The sequence below is a fragment of the Schistocerca gregaria genome, chromosome 1, assembly GCF_023897955.1.
Source record: "Schistocerca gregaria isolate iqSchGreg1 chromosome 1, iqSchGreg1.2, whole genome shotgun sequence".
NCBI classification, from domain to species: domain Eukaryota; kingdom Metazoa; phylum Arthropoda; class Insecta; order Orthoptera; family Acrididae; genus Schistocerca; species Schistocerca gregaria.
The window spans coordinates 203988257-204006048 of NC_064920.1; the positions used below are offsets into that span (position 1 = coordinate 203988257).

The 17792-nt window shown below is 38.5% G+C and overlaps 1 protein-coding gene across 1 annotated transcript in view; it reads left to right on the plus strand.

The window, feature by feature from the left end:
• LOC126336877 (protein KIAA0100) overlaps positions 1-17792 on the plus strand; it is a 316670-nt gene that overhangs the window by 94807 nt on the left and 204071 nt on the right. Inside the window, exons 9-10 of the mRNA XM_050000988.1 lie at positions 1112-1325; positions 14193-14475. Coding sequence (XP_049856945.1) covers positions 1112-1325; positions 14193-14475 — 497 coding nt within the window. The remainder of the gene's footprint in view (positions 1-1111; positions 1326-14192; positions 14476-17792) is intronic.

The window sequence follows — 17792 nt, forward strand, 5'->3', positions numbered from 1 at the left end:
TCAGCAGCATTAACTTTCTCATTCTTGAGATACTTTATCATGATGCATTGTACAACAGCAGATGCAAGCTTCGCTTGTCATCACAGCAGCTACTGAACTCGGGGGATAAGTTGTCGCCCCAAGGTCAGCACTTCCATTCAAATATCTGTCCTCATGTGAGTATAGAAGCTGGAACATAGCACGCATCCAACAGGGCACATTTCAAAGAAAGGCTAGTGTATGTTCAATCCATACTTACATCTGATTAGCTAGACTCGTAGATTGAAAATTCCTGTTAGCTACTAAACAGCCAGCAGTGTTCATTGTAACAAGTCATAGTGTGTTGCAAACAAGCATATTTCCTTACAGATACAGGAAACTATTTCCTTAAAAAATGACATTGTAGTCAAGTAAATATAAAGGTAGCAACAGGAGAGATTCAATAGGTATTAAATATAACTAAGAAAGTAGCAGATTTTTTTAAGAGAGTTTCATGCTCATTTAATGGGTTATATTTCATTTTCATAAGCAGAATAGCACTCCATATAGTGATAATTTATTCTCAATATAGTGTATAGATTGTTTCAGAGAGTTGCTTCCCTATTGTTAATATAAATTTTGAGCCATTCCGCATCTCTGAAGGTTAATGTTGGTGATAAGATCTACAGAACAAGATCAATAAATAAACGAATGAAAGCGAGTGAACCATTTGGTAATATAGGTTCAATGGGAAAAAAGTTCTGTATTGAAGGGCACAATTATGAAGTAGGATGTAAATACAGTATATGATCTATTTAATCATTGATCAGTGGACTCCATTATATGTAAGAAATTTATCTACTGAGAAAAATATTGTAGTTATTTATTGCTATCTCCATTAGGATGTTTCATTTTTGCCAGTACAGATGTCTGCTGTGTACAATACCTTCTTATTTAATTCTACGCAAACACCCACACTGTACCTTAATTGGTAATTGTGAGATTGATCTGTTTGATAAATGCATTAATTTGTTTAGACTTCCATTGTGTGTTCAGTAGTTTATTGTTTCTATGGTGTTTTATATCTCCCAGTCAAACTCCATAAATGTTTTATGAGGACTGTTACAGTGTTGAACATAATTGTGTTTCATAGGCTGTGTGTGTATCCAGTGGAAAGGAAGACATTTTGATTTCATCCAAAGATGATAACTTGTGGCTGAGAAATATTCTCAAGTACTACCAACTGAAATGCTGTGCTGAATTTTGGAATGCTTCTGCTCTACTTCGTGTTCCTGACCGGCAACATTGTGCATTGACTGGTTTCAGCCATTGCAAGGTCAGCTTAAACCAGCAGTCAGAATTCAAAGGTATCTCAAGTTACAAAACTTTTCCCATCTTTTACTTTTTATCAGATTTGCTTTAGCCACAGTGGTCTCTGTGGAGAACACTGTTCTATTGTTATACAGATCGAATTATATGGTACAGATTTATGTTTGTGATTTTACTTGTTAAAGAGAGTATGTTGAGTAGCTTATTGTGAATAGAATGAATTTCAGTCCTCTGTGGACCAACATAAGTTCTACTGCCTCATACACTTTGTTCAGTTGGGGTAGACTTTGTGTATTTGTCTTTCTCTCATGTAATTATGTCAGAAATGGCAACAGGAGTCTCATACCTTTCATCCCATTGATAGTAAATTTATCACCATTTATTATTTTCTGTGGAACTGGTTGAATAGTGTTCTGACTTCTCTGTAAGCGAATGGCCATAATCGTGTATTTTGTCTTTAGCTGCAAGAAAATTTTTAACTTGATTTAACTGCAGTTTTTCATAATGGTTGTTAATGCTTTGTATGTAAATAGCATAATAGTCTTTAAAAGACTTCTTGTAAATCTAAATGCTGTTTTATTCATCCAGTATGATTCCTGCCAAATTATTCTTTTTTGCACAGAAAGCTTACTTTTTGCTGTGGCTGCTATGTAAGAGAAAAAGATCACATGAACACGCTAACCTTTGATACCTTGTGGATTTATTGGTTATTTTTCTTTTAATGCTGTTAAACGTAGTGTAGATGTGGTAATATGAAATACACTGCAATAAATGTACTGCGCTGTGCTACATATTGCTCCACTACACTCAGTGAAACTTGGCATCAGGGTCATGAGCACACCTCCACTTGTGCATATTTCAAGGAGTTTCTGCGCATATGCAACTGGTGTGACATAGCACACTCGAGAATATGCAAATTTACACACTGTATACTAAATTTAGATCAGACATCAGTATATGTTATAGTTATACTGAGAGAAAAACCAACTTTGTGGGATTCTGAATGAGATGTGGTATGTAAAGTTTTGGGTGTTATCATAGAGATTAATCCATTTAAGGTGCTGAGAACCATAAAGCATGTCATCATCAATTGTGAGATGTAGCATTTATTTGTGCTTCTGACATATGTTAATGTTATGGTTTATATGTACTGTAGTCTCATATTGTACATACGAGGGTTGTTAAGAATAACAGTTTGGTGACACTATACATCAACATGTTTTGTCCATGTCCTATTTTTCTATGGCCATACCGCACTGTTGTGGAAGAGCATGTATTCCCTGCTGGTAAAAGCTCTTGTCCTGTAGACGTAGCCATGTTTTCACTGCAGGACTGACACACTCTTCATCTTCAAAGTGTGTTCCCTGTAGAGAATCTTTAAGCAGCCCAAAGAGAAGGAAGTCTTAGGGTGCCAAATCTGGACTGTCGGATGGTTGAGGCAGTGATGTCCAACCAAAGTTGACGATGTGTTCCCATGTTCTCAGACTTGTGTGTGGGTGTACATTATCGTTTTGGAGCAAGATTTCTGCTGAATTCTTGTCCAATCGAACACATCGGAATCAGTTCTTGAGTTTATTCAGAGTCTTCATGTATGCCTCCAAATTGATGGTTGGCGCTCTTTACATCACATCCATGAGAATGATGCCATCACAATGCCAGAAGATTGTCACCATGACTTTCCGGCAGAGGGCATTGTCTTGAATTTCTTCTTTTGTGATGAATGAAGATGATGCCACTCCATGGACTGCCTTTTTGTTTCCGGCGCAAAGTGGTGCACCCAGCTTTTGTCACCCATAACGATCTGTGACAGAAATGCCTCGGCATCAGTATAAAAATGCTCCAACAATTCAGATGAAGTGGCCTTTCTCTGAATCTTGTGGTCCACTGTGAGTATTTGTGGAACCCATCATGAGGACCTCTTTGAATATCTGAGAGTCTTGACCAATGCAGACTCACTTCCAATGCTGACTGACAACTGTAGAGCCAATTTTTGGCATGAATAATGGCATCCACACAATTCAGCATGTCTAGAGCAGTGGCTCTGACAGGACGTCCCGAGCGTGGCTGATCATGGAGCTCAGTTTCTGCATTTCCTGAGGCTGTAACTTTCTTTACCCATTGTCCAACTGTAGTTCTATGAACTGTAGCATCGCCATACACTGCACACAGACATTTATGGATGATCACCACAGTTTCTTTTTCTGCACATATGAATTCAATCACAGTTCACTGCTTGTAATGCAGACACCATTTTAATGCTGTACTATGGCACTGCAATCTGCCAGAACGGTTTGAAAGTTCACCGGCACACAAAACAAACATCAAATGTGAAGCACCAGCAAGGATGTTTATGTATATTAATGACATTTTTGAAAAAAAAAAGTGGGGTATTACTTATTGAAGAATCCTCGTATATTTGAACATTCATGAACAGCTGTCTCCATGGTTTTTATGATATTCACTTAAATAGGGGGGGGGTCAAAGACAGTGTGCTTTTGACCCTTATGGCTCTCAGTGCCTCATTTGTATTCTAGTCAAGTGACCTAGATTGTAGGTATTACTATTTGAATTTAATCATTTCCGCAAATGGCAGTTTACATTTGGAGTTGGTTGTCTACTGTGCAGGAATCGACTTTTTTTCGACGTGTCATAATGAAGCCTGTTGCACCTGTATTAAGTGCTAACAGAAAAGAAAATTAGCAGGAAAAGTTAGCCATATTGCAAACCAGACTCGTTGTCTGAGAAAATGATGAAATCAAATAAGTGTAACTACAAGCAAACATTTAACAAAGAAGTTTATAATAAGCGTAAGTTGTTATGTGGGTGCAATGTAAGAATGGCCAATTTTCAGTCAAGAAATTAATGCAATAACTAATACATGAATTAGTGATAATGTACGTTTGTCCGAAAAAAATAAGAGCATGAAAACTCCCACTTACATGAAAATGTGGAATGGAGAGTAGCAAAAGCTAGAACATTATTTCATTCTTGCCATAAACTGTACTTAATTATGTACAAAAGAACAAAATTCCACAAAAACAATTCTTACTTTTTTTTCAGACAAGTTAAGCATATTATTATTATTATTATTATTATTATTTCTTTCCTTTCTCAGACGTGATGTCTGGTTAAAAATGGAAAGTGATATGGACCTTGATCAAGTGTGACTTCCTTTTAACTGTACGGTATATGTTACATTGCATTTAGGAACTTTTGGGTAATTGAACATGTATCAATAATTACAGATTTCTGTAGTTGTATATATACGTTTGGATGTAGCTGTATTGCGTTGATGTACTGGTGGATATTGTATGGTATGACTCCTGTAGTTGATAGTATATCCTGATGCCACATGTCCTTGACTTCCTCAGCCAGTTGGATGTATTTTTCAATTTTTTCTCCTGTTATCATCTGTTTGTTGTATTGGGTATGGATATTTCGATTAGTTGTGTTAATTTCTTCTTTCTGTTGGTGAGTATGATGTCAGGTTATTATTATTATTATTATTATTATTATTATTATTATTGTCAGTGGTTGAAGTTGTATAAATACATTGATGAGCATAACTTTTATACAGCAGATGCTATTAATTTTGCACTCTCGTATTTATCTGAATTTAAAAATTTGTGAACACCCAGAATTTATATCTACGAGCCACCACTGCACTTAATGATTGTTAATGCTTCACTTGTAAATGGCATAACAGTCTTTAAAGGATCTTCTTGCAAATCTAAATGCTGTTTTATTCATCCAGTATGATTCCTGCCAAATTATTCTTTTTTGCACAGAAATCTTACTTTCGCTATTGTTGAAAGCTGAGACTCATAATTGTCATGACTTCTTTTTTGCATCATTTCACAACAGAGACATTGTACTGTCAGCAGGAAAAGATGAACTTTAACGTCCTGTTTTACTTTTCTTGTTTCAGTGCAGTTATATAGTTGTGTGACACAATTGCAGATCTGTTGTAGTTTTTATTTTTGTTCTGCTTGTAGATAAAAGTCCTTACTTATAGTTGACTTATGGCCTGGTGATACTATTACGTATCACAAGCTTAATTTTTTCTTAACTCTTGAAGGAATTAGTTTTTGTGACTACCCCATGGTAATGAGCTTTTCTTTGTCCCATACTGAGTTTGTTGCACAGATAGAGAGTTGTCATTGAATTGCATATAAGCTACAATTCACCACATGCAACTGCTCAGAAGAGATACACAACACCACATGGCAGTTTTAATATCCCTAAGTAAGGGCACTTTAGCCAATAGTAGTCAGAAAGTGAGGCTGACTTGCATGTTTTGTATGGGGGCATATCCTAAATGAGATGAGGTGGAATCTGGCAGTCAGTAGAGCTTAGGTAGAGTGAAGACTATAAATTGTTCAGCAGTGATCTCTTTAGACACAAGTACGCCGATGGAAAAAAATCGCAACACCAAGGAGTCGTGTGACATAAAAGAAAGTTATATGCATCTTTCTATATCTGAAAAATGATGTCTCTTTCAATTTCACACCAGTCTCACAAGAATGACAGTAATAGTGCCACTATGAGGATGCTGAACATTTTCACTTTACATACATGATGTAAACTTTGTCAGCAGTACTTACCTTTGAGAGAGGACATTGTGAGTTGATATTAGTCAAGAACGCCTGTAAGGCACAAAGACACTGTTATCAACACCCCCACTGAGTTCGTATGAGGTCATGTGTTAGGCACATGAGAAGCTGGATGTTTCCTCTGCAAAATTAAAGACGGACTTGGAGGAAAGTACATGACTGCTGACTGTGGTGGTCATGAGAACGTATGACCTCAAGAAGACCAGGCTCTGACTGTCATGTGGCTCTACCGAGTTGGAAGCCCATCGTGTTCAGTGTATGGCTCTGTTGCATCTGCAGCAGCAATTTGACCACAATTGGCACCACAGTGAACTATTACAAATCTTTTATTTCAAGGACACCGCCAAACCAGATGCCCTCCAGCATGGATTCCACTGAACCTAAACCACCATCATTTAAGACTTCAGTGGTGTCGAGCAAGAGCTCATTGGAGGGCAGGGTGAGGTTGTTTGTGTTTCCTGATGAAAGTTGGTAATGCCTCAGTGCCAGTGATGGCCAAATGTTGGTTAGAAATATGCCAGTTGAATGCCTGCACCAAACCTGTCAGTGTGCTAGATACAGCGGACATACACTTGAAGTTATGCTCTGGAATGTGACTTCGTATGGCAGCAGGAACATTATCATGGTTATTCCACACACGTTGACTGTAGATTTGTATCCAGAATGAGATTTTCACTCTGCAGCGGAGTGTGCACTGATATGAAACTTCCTGGCAGCTTAAAACTGTGTGCCCGACCAAGACTCGAACTTGGGACCTTTGCCTTTCGCAGGCAAGTGCTCTACCAACTGAGCTACCAAAGCATGACTCACGTACGGTACTCACAGCTTTACTTCTGCCAGTATCCGTCTCCTACCTTCCAAACTTTACAGAAGCTCTTCTGCGAACCTAGCAGAACTAGCACTCCTGAAAGAAAGGATACTGCGGAGACATGGCTTAGCCACAGCCTGGGGGATGTTTCCAGAATGAGATTTTCACTCTGCAGCGGAGTGTGTGCTGATATGAAACTTCCTGGCAGATTAAAACTGTGTGCCCGACCGAGACTCGAACTCGGGACCTTTGCCTTTCGCGGGCAAGTGCTCTACCAACCGAGCTACCGAAGCACAACTCACGTCCGGTACTCACAGCTTTACTTCTGCCAGTATCCGTCTCCTACCTTCCAAACTTTACAGAAGCTCTTCTGCGAACGTGCGATTTGTACATTGGTGTGGTGATTCAGTGTTTTGTGCTGCCATTCGTGAACAGCTTTCCAAGTAGTGTTCTAAGAGGATAACACTCACCTACATACCACTGTTGTAATCCAACATGCTCTACCAAGTATCAACATGTTGCCTTGGCCTGCTTAATTACCAGATCTGTTTCCAGTCGAGCACATATCGGACATAGATGACAACTCCAGCATCATCCACAAACAGCATTAACCAACCCTCTATTGACTGACCAAGTGCAATTAGTATGGAACTCCATCCCACAAATTGACATCCAGCCCCTGTACAACTAAATGCACTCACATTTCCATGCTTATATTCAAAGTTCTGGTGGCTACACTGGTTATTAATGCACCAGCATTTCATATTTGCAGTGGCTTATCTCACACTTACATTAACCTCTGATCTTGCAATGTTAATTATTTAAATACGTTACCAAGATAAATGTATTTCCAAAATTTATTTACTCTACATTTTTAGACAGAAAAAAAATATCTTCAGTTACATTTAGTAACTGTAATTTGGGCACAAAAATGAGTGAAATACACAACCATGAAACTATTTTATATACTGCCACTAGTGATAAAATATCTGATAGACAGTGAAAGTGTTTTCAAATACAAAGCAAAGTTGTTTCCTCTTGTTTCTTCCATATCATAGAGGAATCCTTATGGCAGTGGGTTTGTATAAAAAGTATTGGGAAAAGTTTGAGAAAAAATAGATTTGATATATTTCTAAAATGCCTCAGAACTCTTCAAAGTACACCCCTTCAGCATTAACCCATTTAGCAGTGACCTTTTCAAGATTCAAAGGCTCCCTGGTAGTTGGATTCCAGAGGGTCCTTAAGGATATGTATCCAGCTTCTTTGACAGAACTTAAGATTCTGTGGTGGTGTCCTTTGAGTGAGGATTTCACTTTTGAGAAGTAGTAGTCTGTCAGTTGCCAAGTCGAGACTGTAACAGGGTTGGGGAATCGTCATTCCGGTGATGGCTGTCCTCACGGATTGATCCTTCTCTTCTGTCTTCTTATCACATATAGGTAAAAAAATTGCCATTTACTGTCTGCCCCTCAGTTACAAATTCATAGTGGACTACCTCCATGGTGTCGTAGAAAATGTTGAGCAACTTTGGATTTGCTCATTCAAGCCTTTTTTGGATGAGGTGGTGCTACAGTGTGTCATTCAGAACTTGGACACTTTGTTTTTGGGTCATATTGAAATATCTAAGTTGTATCTCCATGATTATGTTGTCCAAAAACTCATTGCAGAAAGGTCTTTGCAAGCAAACTCTCGTCTCTACTTTTGGTTGTCTATCAAGACCTTTTTGATGTATCTATTGGATCTCCAGTTGGAACATTTCATCATCTGGGCACAATATTTCAGTGGTACACCTGGTCACGACCTTCAGGTGAGTAGGCCATTGCACTATCTTGCCAGAACTGTAATCAAACATGCCACAGCAGCTCATTTATACACCGACCGTGGGTCCACTACATGTGCTTGAACATAACTGCCCTCTAGCAATAGTCACAACAGCACACCAGTGGTCAAAGTTTGTGGAAACGATTAATCAATACCAAACACCTGACAGTTTTAGAAAACCCAGACATGGACCATGGTTTCTTAATTTCAGGACATGGTTCAAACTCTTACTTAAAGGATACCCCTTATCTTTGTTTCTAATATTGTCAGATAGCTGGATTTCAATGACTTCTTTCACTACACAGTTCCAATGCAACGATGCAGGGGCAATCATTTGTGTCTCATAGTACAACATTTTATGTCCTTCAGTTAGACGATGTTCTGCCATTGTATATTTTTCTGTCTGAAATAAATGTGTATGGTGATGATGCTCCGTGCAACGATCCTGGACCGTATAAATCATTTGTCCAATATAGACCTTCCCTGCCTTTCCCGCAATGGCAGGTAGTCTTGTAGGTTCTGGGCTTTTTCAAATCCAAATCATCCTTCACTGAGCCCAACAGGGCTCTGGTCTTAGCTGGCGGATGTAATACACTTTTAATACTAAATTTCCTTAAAATTCTACAAATTTATGAAGATATGCTCCTGGCAAAAGGTAGGAATGCCACCAATATGCTTGTACCTTCTGTTGGTTCCCACAAAGGTGCAATCTGTAAAGCACAATGGATCTGATTGCCAGTATAACCATTCTGCTTGAACACAGCGTTTAGATGGTCCAGTTCTTGTGTCAAACTATCTGCATCTGAGGCAGCATAAGCTCTTTTAGCAATGTATGCAGGACCCCATTGCATTGGTAAGATGGATGAAAAATTGATGCTTGAATATATCGGTCCTTATGGGTAAACCCACGGTCTTCAAAAACTGTCAGTAGTGTTTGATATCGATTTATCGTTTCTGTGAGCTTGCAACCAGTGTCAGTAGAGGGTAGTTATGTTGCACCCATGGTTGGCGTATAAAGCACCCGCCTTGGCATGTTCGATTTCAGTACTAGCGAAATAGTGTGAGTGCCTACTCACCTAATGTTGGCAGCCAAGTAGACCATCAAAATATTGTGTGCAGATGACGAGATGTTCTGGCTGGATATCTGATACCAATACAACCAATTATTATGCCAGGAAAGTTTACGGAGCCACACAAGACCATTTTGCAGCTTAGTGCAGATCTTTTGTATCTTCAGTGATTATGGTGTGCACTGCCATCTTATCGGTTCCAGTTGCACCTGTGTCCATATGCACACTTAACCAACGGTATGAATTGAGCACTTCACACACAAATGCACGTAGTCACTGGTTTGTGATGTCAAAGGCCATACTGAGCAGGACTAATCATCCTCTTTTAGCCATCTCTGATGAGCTTGTAGCATTTAATAAATGTGATTTCTGACATTTTTCATCTTTGATATTTTGGTGAATCATGTAAAATGTTTCTATACACAATTTCCCCAGTCCAAAACAAAATTTTGTTGCATATGACTATTCAATAGTTCGCCGCATTTTGTGCTTTTACCGAGTCACTCGACAGGGTTCCACTAAAAACATGATCATGCCTGAACGAATTCTCATAGGTGTCTGGACACTTCGCATGAGTTGAAGGTCACTCCCCCCCTCCCCCACCACTGAGCACTGAGCAGGCACAGTGTGAGTGCAGTGTAACATATAGTGATATCAGGAAAAAATTGTTCCTGATACTTTATATAGAGACTCTGTACATATTGCACTTGCAGCCCTTCTGAACTACTGATGTTTCTTGATTATCCCTCTAATTGCTTCTTTTGTTGTTGTTTCAATTTTCATTAATACGTTGATTACAGTGCACTGTCCCATTGCTTCAGAAGATTAACTTCGAAGACTTTGTGGGAGTAATCCAAATTTCTGTGGTCCCGAAACTTACCTTTGTATCATCTCAGTATAGTTTACTTTAAATATTTGCGATTGGGTACTATTTGAATCCATTTAGTGAATGTACTATAGTTTTCCTCCTATTATTCAGAAACAGTTTGTAGGTATGTCTGAAAGCTCATGGGAACAAAATTATTGTGGATATTTAATTATAAACATAGGCTTCTTGTGGCTATTGTCACATTCAATAAAATTTTTCTGCATTTGTGACCACATTGTCAATATACAGGGTGTTACAAAAAGGTACGACCAAACTTTCAGGAAACATTCCTCACACACAAATAAAGAAAAGATGTCATGTGGACGTGTGTCCGGAAACGCTTACTTTCCATGTTAGAGCTCATTTTATTACTGTTCTTCAAATCACATTAATTACGGAATGGAAACACACAGCAACAGAGTGTACCAGTGTGACTTAAAACACTTTGTTACAGGAAATGTTCAAAATGTCCTCCGTTAGCGAGGATACATGCATCCACCCTCCGTCGCATGGAATCCCTGATGCGCTGATGCAGCCCTGGAGAATGGCGTATTGTATCACAGCCATCCACAATACGAGCACGAAGAGTCTCTACATTTGGTATTGGGGTTGCGTAGACAAGAGCTTTCAAATGCCCCCATAAATGAAATTCAAGAGGGTTGTGGACAGGAGAGTGTGGAGGCCATGGAATTGGTCTGCCTCTACCAATCCATCGGTCACCGAACCTGTTGTTGAGAAGCGTACAAACACTTCGACTGAAATGTGCAGGAGCTCCATCGTGTATGAACCACATGTTATGTCGTACTTGTAAAGGCACATGTTCTAGCAGCACAGGTAGAGTATCCCATATGAAATCATGGCGGTGAATCGAGGAAGTACAGTACATACTAACGAAACTAAAATGAGCTCTAACATGGAAATTAAGCATTTCTGGACACATGTCCACATAGCATCTTTTCTTTATTTGTGTGTGAGGAATGTTTCCTGAAAGTTTGGTCATACCTTTTTGTAACACCCTGTATATAAAACTACTGATATTTCAGTCCCTGTTGTGACTAAACAAAAACACTCTGAAGGAGGTCACTTGCAACAGGGACCAAAACATCGGTAGTTTTATATATATTGACAATGCGGTCACAAACACAGAAAATTTTTATTGAAGGAGATGTTTAATGTTTGGGAAGGACTAAACATCATTTGGAACAATATCAAACTATCAAGTGGCTGTGAAAGTGTCTGGTGTCAGGATTTTTTTAAAAAGTGGACACTTCTCGAAGGTTCTTTCAGAACACTTTGAATACCATTATCGAATAAACCAGTCTGTAGTTGCCTTCTTCAGACACATCGATGGCAAATAGTGGAAGGACTAAAAGGTAAGCACTCACTGTATAGTTTCGGTGTTGAGCAGTTGACAGGCACAAAAATTAGGGGTATGTGTAAATATGATCCAGATCTGTTAGTGTACCACGTTTGGGTGGGGTTCCTGTCTGTGTCAAAGTGTAACAAGTGTCATTGGAGATAGATGCAGGTGCACAATGGTCATACTGTCATGGAGTCAATCGGTACAGTCACATAAGCCACCAGTTGTAACTGTGAATATCATTTTTTACAACACAAAATTGAGCTTGTTAAATATTTTTTGACAGAACTACAAACACAGAATCTGTAGTTGCTTGGGTATATGACTCAGTATCCATCCATTCTTTGGAAACCGAGATGGAAAAAAGAAGAAGAATATAATCTGAGACCTCAGAAAAGCTGCTAATCCAATCCAAAAACTATGAGTGTGGTTTGAAAAGTTCTTGGAATCACCATGAGAGGTCAGTGCTAGTGCAATGAGTTTTTCACATGATATTCATTGGTGTGTTGCCTGTAAATACATGCCATGTTGGTGCTCATGGAAGTGAGCTGTGTCGGTGATGTGGCTCTATTGTTGTTCCCATGCAGTGATTTGTGGAGACGGGAAAAAAATCGAGATTCGAGCAGTGATTAAATACTTTGTATGAGAACAAAGGACTTTCAAGCTGATTTCCAGAATACACTGGGGGACTCGGCTCCTTCATATTCAACTGTTGCCAAGTGGAGAAATGAATTTAAATTTGGTCGGGAGAGCTGGTGATTTGTGCAGTGGTCCACCAAGATGTGTCACTACTCCGAAAATCATTGCAAAAGTGCACAAAATGGTCATGGAGAGTCGCCGATTGCTAGTGCGTGAAATTGCTCACACTTGCCAGATGTCATCTGAAAGGGTATATCACCTTTTAATTGAAGAATTAGAAATTAAAAAAAATATCTGCAAGACGAGTGCCACAACTCTGGACGCTGGATCAAAAATGTTTGAGAATGGACGTATCAGAACAATGTTTAGCTCATTTCTGGAGGCACGAATAAGACTTTTTGTGTTGGTCTGTGACCGTAGATGAAACTTGAGTGTACTACTATACTCCCTGAGACAAAACAACAGTTAAAGCAGTGGAAACATGCTGATTCTTCACCACCAAAGAAAGCAAAGAAAACTCCTTCAGCAGGAAAGGTCATGGCATGAGTGTTCTGGAAAGTGAAGGGGATTCTGTTTGTGGATTACCTCCCCACTGGACAACTAATTACTGGAGAATACATTGCTAACCTCCTGGACAAATTGCAACAAAAGGCCAGGAAGGGAGTCATCTTCCTTCAACATAATGCGCACCTCCACACATATGCCATCGTCATGGCAAAATTACATGAACTAAGATGTGAAGTGTTGCCACACCCACCTTATTCACCCAATCTGGCTCTGACAGACATCCATCTCTTTCCAAAACTGAAATTTTTTGTTGGTGGACGAAGATTCACTTCAAACAGCCAGAGTTGAAAACTATTTTACAGGCTAGAGGAAACTCGTTTTCGAGATGAGATCAAGGCACTGGAACATCGTTGAAACAAGTGCATTAATCTACATGGAGACAAGATTGAAAAGAAAAAAGTTTCAGTTATCTAAATACTTTTTTTTCTACTCCATTCTGAGAACTTTTCAAACTGCCCCCGTACACCTCGTGCACTTTTTAAGAACAGTATACATCTCTTTCGAACTCTTTAAACATACACACTTTCTTGGGCATCAGCTGTTGAGTACATCTTCAAGAGAATTTGTTCATGTCTAACTTTGGTGAACCTTTATAACACCATTCTCACAGAAAGTTAAGATCTCCAAATATCATGTGAAGTCACTCAAGGCAGTGATTGTCAATTAAAACTCCTACAAAATTGTAAGAAAAATCATCTAAATTTTTTTGTTGAATGCACAACCTGCAGTGACTGAATACAGTATTGTGGATCATCAATGCTTTCATTGTCAAATATTGTAGGAACTTTCTACATAAGGTTAGATAGACTTTCATACATGACATTTTTGTTGTTTTTGCAAACTATATGTAAATAATTGATAAACTCTTTCACAAGGCTGTCTGTGACTCTTTCTCTTTATTTTTATCTGTTCAGCACTTTATATTCCAAGAGAGAGGAGATAGTTGATTGCCTGTTTATATTTATTTTCCTTTAATAATTGCTCTCTACTCCAGGTAACTGGATGCTTCTAGCTTGAAATGAGTTGTAGGTCTTCTTTTATTACAGGGCTCTACTTTTGTATACATATTAATTCATAATTAAGTTAAAATGTAACTACTCTATGATTACGACCGTAACTTGACCCAAGAATTCTGCAGGAATGTGAATCTTTGTGTCCATAGATCTACAGTATGGCGGCAGACCGAAAGAACTGCTAGAACAGTGCCGATGGAATAGTGAAATACTTATGGAGTCACTATGGTGTTGTCTTGGTGATTCAGTGGTTGAAGTGGATCCACATATTCTAAAGAAGTGCCATACTTGGGGAACTCCACTGTTCTTAGGTGTTTTTCTGATGAATGTCCAGAATCAAGATTCAGTTCAAATGAAAGTGAATGCAATGCTAGATATCTTACGTGTGGAATGGAGTCCACCACTTGCACAGCTCCTTATCCAAGCTCTCAGGTAGGCCTTAAGATTAATCTATAATGCACAATTTTTGTCACTTTTATAATGAATTGCAATCTCACTGAATGAAGATATGTTTCATTTATCTCTGCTATTACATCTGTACAGTTAGTATTACAAATTGTTGCTTTCTTTTGCTGTCAGGTGGCTATGTACTCATTTTGTACGGTAGAAATTGTTTGCATTTCAATCTGTATTAAATTAACAGTTCAAAATTGTGACTTGCAGATATATTTGTACAAAGTGAAACTTTGCTTTCATAGCAAGTTGCGTGTTGGATTAATTTTTCTGATAGGTTGGAACTGTTTGTCATAAAGAGCCCAGAGTATGAATATTAGCCTTTTTGTTGTCATCATCATCATCATCATCATCATCATCATCATCACCGCCTCCATGGCGACCACCACCACCACCACCACCACCACCACCACCACTACCACCAGATAGGACTATCCAAAAAGCAACCACCATTAAGCTGTAAATAAAATAGTGTAACAGCAAAAAATATTCTTAGAAAAATATTATAAATACATCTATCTATTACATCTCTACATAATTGCCATTCAGGTTTAGCCATTCACTGTCTGTCTTAATTAGTTGACAAATACCTATAGCCCGATCAAAATTGCTGAACAGTTTATGTCTGATACTTGCCGCTACAGTGTTACCGTATCGGCTTCCATGATCACTTGGTTATATGTGACACACAAACATGGCATGTCACTCAACAAATGTTGTTAATGTGTAATGTGGAGCAATGTTGGAAGTGGTCACTGCTAGGTATGACAGAAATGTGAGGTGCTCTTTTTTGCAGCTGATTTTAAGTGACCAATGACTGAACTGCAGCAAACAAAACATTTTGTAGCAGTTAAACTCATGTCCTAATATAACCACAACTTTGTGATGTGTAATGTATCTGAGAAAACAGCGGTCAACAATCTGTGACAGAACTGTAATCACAATTGCTTTGTTCACGGTAGATAAAACTAACCTCCAGGAGACACAAAAAAATTCAGTTTCCACACTAAAAGCATTCTTGCTATCATTGATTACCTGAGACTATCCTCACCCTGACTACATGAGCTGGCGCTTTACCAACCGAGCAGTAGTCCTGGTTGTTACCTTGTGGCAGTTTATAGGTGACACAGGCAGATTCCAAATGAAAAAAATATGGTAGGAAGAAAAATAAGACAAATAAAAAACTCAATACGATGATTAAAATGTTGCAGCAAAGTATTAGAAATTAAAAAACTACATTTAAAAGAATCTGTTGAATAAAAGTAATAATCAATATTTTGATTAGATGTAGAAATGACAGAAAATTGTTGCTTCTGATGAGATTAAAGCCTGTGACCTTCTACACAACATGTTTATATACTAACCATTGTCCTACTCCAGTACACTGTGATGAGTTATTATTTTTACAATTCTGGAGACCCACTCACAACAATGAATTGCAACCTTCAAAAATTCAGTTTCAGGCTTATCTAATGTGAGCTTATCTCTGTGATTATAATAACTGTATATGTGATGCTGAATTGCACCATGTGCGGAAGTTTGCAGGGCTGTGTATGAAACTTGTATTTTGTTAGCATGATTTTGTGTGTGTGTGTGTGTGTGTGTGTGTGTGTGTGTGTGTGTGTGTGTGGAGGGGGGCATGCAGAATGTTGAAAATCATGTAGAGTCCAGCCTACACTGTAGAGCAGACATACAAAAAGTTACATTTGAATTGATCAAAGAATTCTTGAAGTTTCCAGCAAAATATGATCATGTGGTATCTTGTAAGACTGTAATAGCAGCTGTGAAGAGACCGTGTTGGTTGTTTTTAATAGCTCTTTTTAGTTGTCTTAATGTCTCACAGTAAGTTTCAGAACTGGAAGCAGTTCCACATTGCATAATATCTACAAACCTAATTCCCTCAGCATTCTGAAACATAGTAGCCATAATCTTTTTTGCTGATAAATTTTGATGTGCTTGCTTTGATTTGATGGGCAAGGCAGTATGATCTCACACCATCATAAACATTCATTCTTTACTCTGAAGCAAGCATCACATTTGATTCGTATACAACACAAATTCCATAATGAACATGAAGAGCTAGGAGATTTTTTGCTACTAAACGCTGTGTTGCAGAACAAATTTCACATTTCACTGGATTTTCAATTGCAACATTCATATCGAATGGCTATTGTATCCAAACCTGAAGAAATATTGCTTTCTTACTCTCCCAGTGTAATCACATTGACTGACTGCGTGGGTGGTTGGAGTGATTTTATCATTCTGTGCCCTACTTCCCGTGCTACTTGAAACAGGAGGCTACTTTCTGGATAGCCATCACAATATTTGTGTGTAGTTATTAATCATCACCTGGTTTGCACTATTCACTTTTACATTACAACATAGGACAGTAAATGTTAAACATTCACATCCTCCATATGTAAGTTTCTTTTTTCTCCTTTGCCATGAAAATGTAACTAAAATAATCCCTTTCATATTTTATAAGGAGCCAAAATTGCCAATTCTGCCCAAAAGCCCCCTCTTCATATATTTTTAAATTATTTCATATGCCTTTCATCATGTAGGTGTTCAGCTTGTGCTCAGCTGTTCTCTTTTGTCTTGGTGTAGGCCTTCAGTGTTGAGTTGCGGGATTCAGATTTGTGGTGCTTTTTCCTTTGTCAAATCTAGGACACATGCCATCTTCTAAATTGTTACATGATGAGCTTTGGGGATCATCTATTCTACACTTCACAATGTGGCATAACTGGAAAACTCCACATCATGACCAGGACACTCCTTGTTTTTGATTCTCTAACATCCTTGTTGCATTCCTGTATACAGTTGAATACAACTTTAAATGAAAAACAGTCCTTCTACACAGGACCTGTTTCACGATGAATGTCCTCTGTAAGTAGTGCCTTGGTATACAAAAAATCGTATAACCATGTACTATTCTGGCATATACACTCTTGTAGCAGACCTGCCATCTTGTGCTGGTAACAATTCATTAACAGCTGAATACTGTGTATTGGCTGCCTACTACCTGATATATGCTACACTCAGGTGCAAAATTTAAAATGTTGAGCAGTATTCTGGCACTTACAACTTATTTATTGAATCACCCTCATATCCTGGTTAAAGGGATGTAGTGACACCAACTGTCAGCTTTAAGAAAAAAAGTCAAAAGTAGTCACACACATGAACTGTCCTGCAAGCCCCCAGCTTTGAAACTCATTGAATATGACTGGTGCAGTGTGGAACATAGTGCTAAATTCTAGAGATGGCATCATGCATTCTTACTGACCTGCCTTTTCTGT